Source organism: Phaseolus vulgaris, chromosome 3 (assembly GCF_051622355.1).
Source record: "Phaseolus vulgaris cultivar YP4 chromosome 3, ASM5162235v1, whole genome shotgun sequence".
NCBI lineage: Eukaryota > Viridiplantae > Streptophyta > Magnoliopsida > Fabales > Fabaceae > Phaseolus > Phaseolus vulgaris.
Window position 1 is genome coordinate 37,423,857 of NC_143500.1, and position 8,647 is coordinate 37,432,503.

The window sequence follows — 8,647 nt, forward strand, 5'->3', positions numbered from 1 at the left end:
TTTTTATATAAAAGTTTATACATTTATTTATATATTTGTATTTAAAATTTGTAATTAAAAAATAATTATAATTACTTTTTTTGAACCAGTATCATGACGTAAATGATATAAATAAATAAAACATATTTTAATGTTTAATTTAAAATAGTTGTTTGTTTCTATAAAAAAAATAATTTGTAACAAAATTCATGCCCCCATAATCAATTTAAATTAGAATGTCTTATTTTGATATTTACTTGTTAAAAGTGCTTTAATAATAAATTAGCACACATGTAATTTGATTAGCATTTATAGGTGATTCATTTTACTGAGAAATAAAATATTGTTTGTATGAACAATAATTTAACTGGATCATAATAGAGTCTAGTTTAATGTATAATCGATTATGAAATGGATTTATAAGTTGATATATGTTATGAAACTCTTATTTTACAATGTTACCAAATTCATTAATCATTAGTGTAAAATATACTTGAGAACAAATTTGTTATTATACATAAATTTATTATTTTTCATCTAAAAAATGTGAACTCTCCACGTCTGTGTCATGTTCTCTTTTAAATAATTTCAAATCAGCCAATCCAAACACATCTCATCGGTGTCTTTTATTTTCCACCAATAATAAGCAACCTAACTCAAAGAGAGATTAATGTCTAAAAAATGAGTTCAAATTAGTGAGTTAACCCAGTTTATCATGGATTAAAGTCTGATCAAATTGGAAAATTATAATTTTTTTAATTGTGAATCAAATTGAACTCAATTCACTTAACCCATAGATTAAACGAACTCAATTCAGGTTGGAGGTGTGTTGATCCATAAACCACCAACAACAATCATTTATAAATTTATTCATCATTATTTTATTATAATTATTTATTACTTTTAGTGACGTTGAAACTTTGTTTTTTAAGATTATAAAGTTGATCAATGATATTTGAATGATTTAGATGTTTAACTTATTTCTTTGTCAATTTATATAAGTCAATACTTTTATTTTTATTTATTATCTTTATAATGTAATTTCCTAAATTTGGTTGATAGTTAATAAAATAGATGAATATCCTGATTATACTCTTATAAATAGATGAGTCAACTCATTATACTACAATAAAAATAAATATATGAAATAAGTTAAGAGAACAAAAATGCTTAAATATGTAATCCATGAATTTTCCGTACACTTTTAGGAAGGGTTTAGAAAATTTAAATGTTACGTAGTTTAAATTTTGGATAATAAAATTTTGAATTCATAATATAATTCTAAATTGTGTAATTTAGATTATATTTTTTAGTACCAAATTATTCAAAAACAACTTTTTACATATATTATCCAAAAATAGTTTAATCTTTTTTTACGCTTATAAAAATAAAAAGAAGAAAGTATGGGTTGCTAAAAGAAAATTTCCCAATATTTCTGTGGCAACTTCTTCCTGCACCTCTACAAATTTCTTCCTGCAACTCATTATTTTTTTAGAAGACTATTTTTCCCCCTTTTGAAAAATGACAATATTTCTGAAACATCTTTTACGGAACATGTTTTATGAATTTTGGATTTATCAATCTGGAAATTAAAAAAAAAAAGTGTTATGAGAAAAGGTGTTCCAGAATATATCCTTTACTCCGGAAACACCTAAAATTGTAAAAGGTAATTTTGGTATTTTTGAAGAATGTAAGGATGCATGAAGAAAAATGTAGAGGTGCAGAAAGAAATTGCCTATTTTTGTTCTGGAAATGGAACAGAAAGGCCCAGGACTAGGCCCAACTTTCATCGTGGCAAGCTAATTCTAATTCTAAATGCAGGAAATGACAGTTTCGTTGAAAACGGGTTGCTATAGGTGCGAGATCCCAAAACCGAAAGGTGGAGGGCGAGGGAATCAAAACCATTTACTATTTATCTTCGTTTTCTTCGTCGTCGTTCCTTCTTTTACCATTTTCCATTCGTTTCTTCCCTCACAGAAATCTCGCAGAACCTAATCGATTCTTCTACTTTCTCCGCGTTTCCAATGTATCGTCCTCGTTTCCTTCCTTCCACCATGGATGCCAATTAAATTGACACTCACATTCACTTCTCCTCAGCTTTACCCTTTCTGCTTCGAGATCTGATCTCATTCTCATTCCTTCTTCTTTTTTTTTTCCAGAAAGAAAACTTCATTCCGTAATTGATCGATGTGCTAGTTTCAATTGCCCTGTGTGAGCGTCCCTCTGCCGAATCGGAAGATGGGATTAGTGTTTACAAAATTGTTTTCCTCTCTCTTCGGTAACAAGGAAGCTCGAATCCTCGTTCTCGGCCTCGACAATGCTGGGAAAACTACTATTCTTTGTATGCTTCTTACCTCTCCGCTTCTCCCTCACCGTCCAATTTGAATCTTCTGTTTCACGATCTGATTTGTTTGATTTTTGTTACCTACCTTTTCAGATCGGCTTCAGATGGGCGAAGTTGTCTCCACCATTCCAAGTTCGTACTCGATCTTATTTTATATTTACCCAAATCTTAACGTCCTTCTTTTCTATCTGGTTACTTTGTAACTTTTTATTCGTTTCGTTGCTAACAATACTTTGGTTTTGGAAATTACTGACTAATGAGCGATCTTGTTTAAATTTTAGGTTCCTTTATATTTATATATGAGCTCGCTCACATTTATTATTTAGTATAATTGTTTGCGTCTGCTATATTAAATTATTAAAGATGTTCCGTACGTTCCTTGGTAAAAATTGTAGACAAAAATTTGAATGCTGTTATTTTAGTTATTTTTTTTCTCTATATGTATGTGCTTGCAGCTGGTAAATGTTTCCACTGCTTTTATGGTATTGTATAGTGACTGATTAAATTATTTGATGCAGCTATTGGGTTTAATGTCGAAACAGTGCAGTATAACAACATCAAATTTCAAGTTTGGGATTTAGGTAACGACCTTTGTCAACTTGATTCAGCTAGTTCTGTATATTTTGGTATTTGTTATGAATATGTTTTCTTCGTTTTACCACTGATTATGTTGAACTAAACATCTAAAACCAGCATTAGAGTCATAGAGATGACCATAGTATAGTTAGAATTTACAAACACGATCAATGAGCAAGGTTCAAATTTTATACTCAACAACTTTTAATTAAAAATGGTTTCCTACTAATCCAAAAAATAAACCCTAATATATCTGAACATATATTAATTTAAAGTGTTTAAATGTTCTTTTACCTTTTCTAAATATTATAAGTTTCGTTTGACCCGTTGCTTTTAAAATGTTGGTATCTAGTCTATGTCACCCCCCTTCCACAGTTCCTCTGTAAGTTTTCTGTTTTTTTCTCTTCATGATATTATTCTATGTCATGCTAAATACAAGTAAACATGCATAGCCGTGTTTTAGACTTGAACTTTGTTATTTTTATTACTGGTTGAGCGCAATACGTTATAAATTAGTTTGCATAAGTATGCCCTCCTTTGGCCATACACTTACTTTTTTTTTTTTTTTCTTTTTCTGTTTCGTGTTTCCTTGTATATATATATATATATATATATATATATATATATATCTACTTTGTATGTGTTGTTGGTTAAAGATTACTTGTTGGCTTCCATGTTTTCATTGTTGTTTACAAAATACAAGCATGTGAATTTATTTCCTGAGACTTAATATGCCATGGCACGAGGGATTATTTCAAATGCTAATTCAAATGTGAAACATTTGTTTACACAGGTGGGCAAACAAGTATCAGGTAAACACTCTGGCTTTCATTCTTTCTTCTTTTGACTGAATGTAGTAGGTGTATAATATTTTTGGTTCTGCTAAGCTAATATTTACTTTTAGCTCCTAGTACCTACCACTTTCTATAATATTACTAATTTTATTTTTTATATCACTCCTATATGATATGAAGTTTCACCCCTGTAGTTTGGTATCTTGGCTCAATTATAATCTGCCAACTTGAGATTTAACTATCTATGCTTTTAAGGGCTGTTTTGTAATCATATGGCCATCTACACGTCTTTTCTGTTCATGTTATCTTAAAATGCATGTCAGGAGCACATGCATCGTGAAAATGCACTATTTCAAGGAGTTTCTATGCCCAATGACAACCTCATTTTTTGCCTCTATATTACTTGTCACATGATAGGCTGAAAAAAAGTATGTGTAGATAACATCATAATGGAACAAACTACTTGCATATTGAAAACTAAATGGGTCAAAGTCAAACCATAAAATGGGATATAACCTTGATTGATATGTGTAAATATTCAAGGTTACTACAAGTTTTGGATTGGTTGTTGAGTGCCTAACATAACCCTCGTCCTTCACTCGGGCTTAGGGCTGACTGACTATGAAACCATAGGGAGAGTTACTATGTAACTGAGATTGCTGTGCTTTCAGAGTGTGTTAAGTGGGATATGCGATCACACAAGGGTCATGATACCAAATGATTGTTGTATCAGGTTTTTAAATACTTAGCTGTAGTGGCTAGCTACCCCTGCCTGCTACTGGGAGGAATATACTTTTTGATTTTATCCAAAAATGAAATCTAATAGTGATGAATACTGAAAGTTTTAAAGAAGACTTGGCCTTTGATGAATATTGATGATTCCTATGGGAAACTTGTATTTGATTTTCGCTGCTATTTATTTGTATGTTTTGTTTAAGACATCTTTGACTTTTTATTGTTAATTGTGAAAGTTATTAATTTTGAGCACTTTTATAATTTTTGAGAATTTATATGTATATATTGTAACCTATATAAATTTTTTAAAATAGTGGCTATCCCGCTAAAGTGTTTTTGGGTCTAGCAGCTTTGTGCTGCTATTTAGGATTTGAAACTATGGATTCTATAAGTTATTGGTAAGACACCTATCATCCTATCGAGCATTGAGTAAGATGATTTTAGATGTGTAAAAAAGGGTATTGGAGACATTGGTGAGGGGAGTGGTTCACATTGTTCTTTGTCTTGTAAAAAGTGGTTGAGTTGAGAGAAGCTAACATTGGAGGAAATTATTAATTGAATCTCTCATATTGAATAATGTTCTTGAGATGTTGGTATATAACTAAGCTTGTTGGTTTTGTGTAATCCATATAATTGATCTCATTGAGTGGATTAAGGCTATTGTTGAAATTGATAGTAGCAGAAAGATAGGCATTTTGTGCCTGTCAATCAGCATTTTTATTTTTCTGGGTAAGATGTAAAAGAAGAGGAGGACTTTGAGGCAGCAACAAATGGGAAAATTAATAGGGGGGGAGGAGGAGCAGGTTGGATAGAAAATGGCTAAGTTGGATCGGTAACAGTTTCAAGTTGAAGGGAAAAACTATAAAAAAGAAACCGTACTCAACCATGTTGTATTGCCTTTATATATGGTATAGATGAAATGTCCATTTTTTTCTCCAACCTTTTTTTATTTGATTATTTTTAAAATTTTGTCCATAGGCCATATTGGAGGTGTTACTTTCCAAATACTCAGGCAATAATATATGTTGTTGATTCAAGTGACGTTGATAGGCTTGTGATAGCTAAGGAGGAGTTCCATGCAATTCTTGAGGTATTTCTCATTCCTAATTTGTGTTGTTTGTATAATTATTTTCACACACATATATCACGACCATTGTATTATGAACAATTAGGATGAGAAAAGTGTGAATGTGAACGTGGCACTTACAACAACATGTTCAAAATAAATCTAGGTTTGAACACTGATCTAAGAACTTGGTTTGGATACTTCTTATAATACTTCTGTACTCATAAGTAATTGGTATTGTAAGAGTGTGGTGATACTAAGTTGCATTTCTTAAGCTTTATTAGTTCAGTGAATCTTCAGCAATTGCTTAGGATAATAGAAGTAATGCTTCAGGTATTATTTGGGATAGAAAGGTATCACTTGAGCTAATAGGAAAATTTTGTTCTATTGCCATAAGAACATCAATGATATATGGTATTGAATATTAAGAAACAAAGTGAACAAGAGCATAACATAAGTTTTGCAAAGATGAGAATGTTGAGTTCATTCAGGATAAATGATCATACAAGAAAAGATAAGATCATCAATGAATGAATGTTTCGAGAAAGTAGGAATTGAACTATTGTGAAACAGATGATACAAACAAGCCTGAGAAGGCTTGGATATGAGAAAAGAAGACTAATGGAAGCTTCACTACAACATGATCGGATGGATATAGGATAGAACAATTATTAGAGGAACACCTAGAAAACTTAGTATAAAACCATTTAAAAGTTATTTAAATCTAAATGGCCTTTTGTGAAGAATTGGGATTAAATTGATTTCCGTGGCATCGTTCCATGTTGTTTTTGAAGGTTTAGCAATTATAATAGGGTTCTGAAGTGGTTTCCACATCTCAAAGTTCATACAATTATATAATTGATGTGTTTGATTTTAACTTATCATTTTAAATTAATATATTTTCAATTGAGTTTTAAATGTAGTTTTCAAGTTGTTGTACACTTGTTGATTTATTCTGTTCTCTATTATCCTATAGCATTGGCTGGCTATTGCCTATGATTGTGATTTCAGGTTTTCATAAATAATACTTAATACTAAAATTGTCTCTGAACCGTTACTCCAGGAGGAAGAACTAAAAGGTGCAGTTGTTCTCATTTTTGCAAACAAACAGGTCAGAATTTGATCTATATTTTTTGGATTCTCGTATTCCCCCTGGGAAATAAGAAGGAAATAATGGGTATGTAAAACAGTTAGGAAGCTGATATTCTTAGTAGAAGGATAATGGCTAGCAACACACTTTCCAACACATTCTTTGTTTATTATTGGCTGAAATTTATTGCAAACTACAACATTGTGATGGAAAAGGATAGTTTTAAGTTGTGCCTAATTATTATATGCATGCCATGCCATATACCTTGTATGTAAAACTGAAATTTTGAAAAATAAATGTATAAATTTGTTTTAAACTGTCTCTTTTTACTATACATACAGGACCTTCCTGGTGCACTTGATGATGCTGCAGTGACGGAGGCTCTAGAGTTACACAAGATCAAAAATCGCCAATGGGCTATTTTCAAAACTTCTGCAATAAAAGGAGAGGGACTTTTTGAGGGCCTGGACTGGTAAGTCAAATTAAATTGAAGGTTGTTTCAAGGGAATTACGATTTGAAATATGAATAGATATTAGGTACCTTTGCTATATAATTGCTTTTTAGTTTTCATTTCTTTTCTATAGTTTTAGGATTTTCTCTCTCCTTATATCTCCTTCCTTTTGCTCTTTTATTTTTTATAACAAAAAAGGAAAAAATAGAACAATTTGTATGGATCTCTTATCTCCATAGAATAAAGTGCAGATCTAAGTGTTATTTTCTAATAGATGACTGTCAAGTTACTTATGTCATTTGACCTGAATGGATGTATTCTAATGAGTGAAATATGTAAGATTGAAAGTTCAAATGTTTCCTGATAGAGAACCCTATCTAATAATATGATGCCACTGACCTGGCGTGAGGTTCTTCTTTTTTGTCTTTCCTGAAAATATGAAGCTACTAAGGTTTAGAAATATGAATGGTAACTTCGCTTATATTGGTCTTATGAAAATCTGAATTTGTATCATTTGCTTGTGGTTTTTATCTGCAGATGTCAATTATTCTGCACAATATTAACATAATACCTTCTTTGAGATATTACACTGCCTCTAACTATAATACATAACACCTGTTACAAATCGTGGTTATTATTTTGAGCAATATTGATGTGAGCTTGTTATATAGGTTGAGCAATACACTCAAATCTGGAGGTGGCTAAAGTTGTCCAGCTTCAGTGAAATGATTGAATTCAGAAGGAAAGTTGACATGCGTATTTTGGTATCTCTTTCACTGTGAATGATGTTATAATAATAGATTATTAAAGCTCGTACACATGCGTTTGATTCCGTTTTGTGTTTACAGTTAAAGGTGTGAATGATGGTCATCAGTTTGTCTTTTCGTTGTTTTTTTTTTTATATCTTTAAGCCAGTCTCTTGGCTCCCGTAATAGCAGTAGCTGAATGGTTTCTAAGGAAAATTTTCTCGTCTAATCTTGTGTAATCGAGCTACATGGGTTTACACTTAATGTGCTTGACATAAAGATGATTCCATGAGGTAGTTTTGTCAATGATACCGGCTGATGATGGCAAACCTTCAAAGCTCTCTGGTGGCATGATGAGGACCGAGAAGCTATTTTTGACAAGGTGAATCATGGTAACAATTTTTTAGTTAATGTAAAATGTATTAGGATGATATGACAATTTTCTTCGGATTTCGGATTTGAAATTCTTTCTACCTAAAAGTAACTTTTGGTTCAAACTATAAGTCGGATTGGATACCTTATTTCGGGCAAAAGTTTCTTCATGTTTGTTTTTGTATTTTTAACAAGATTAAATGTGTAATTTTGTTTGAAGAAGAGTTTTAATTCACAAAAAAAATAGACTTTGGAGAAAAGAAACACTGAAGTAGGGGAATAAGAATTAATATTTATCATGAAAAAAACCATCACCATCGAAATGCCTAAGACGAGAATGAAGAAGGATCTCTTGTGTGAACGAAGTGCTGAACTCACCCTTTTCTTTTGGCCCAGTCACCTTCACCTTCGTCGAGCACTCTACATTATGGTAACCGTATAATAAGTTTAAAATCACACTGATTCTTTTAAATCATATATATAATAAATTAAA

General features: G+C 31.2%; 1 protein-coding gene across 1 annotated transcript; it reads left to right on the plus strand.

The window, feature by feature from the left end:
* Positions 1 to 1,805: 1,805 nt before the first annotated feature.
* Positions 1,806 to 8,315, plus strand: ARF3 (ADP-ribosylation factor 3). The gene is made up of 9 exons (XM_068607981.2): positions 1,806 to 2,005; positions 2,139 to 2,320; positions 2,417 to 2,455; positions 2,842 to 2,904; positions 3,693 to 3,711; positions 5,407 to 5,518; positions 6,558 to 6,605; positions 6,926 to 7,056; positions 7,708 to 8,315. Exons 2-9 carry the CDS (start codon positions 2,218 to 2,220, stop codon positions 7,739 to 7,741), a joined length of 549 nt encoding a protein of 182 aa, XP_068464082.1. The 5' UTR covers positions 1,806 to 2,005; positions 2,139 to 2,217; the 3' UTR covers positions 7,742 to 8,315.
* Positions 8,316 to 8,647: the final 332 nt, after the last annotated feature.

Excerpts from the sequence above, each read along its gene's own strand:
- ARF3 (XM_068607981.2), top strand. The coding sequence starts at position 2,218 with ATGGGATTAGTGTTTACAAAATTGTTTTCCTCTCTCTTCGGTAACAAG. Across the intron at positions 5,519-6,557 it reads AGTTCCATGCAATTCTTGAG|GAGGAAGAACTAAAAGGTGC; the intron begins GTATTTCTCATT and ends CCGTTACTCCAG. Across the intron at positions 6,606-6,925 it reads TCATTTTTGCAAACAAACAG|GACCTTCCTGGTGCACTTGA; the intron begins GTCAGAATTTGA and ends CTATACATACAG.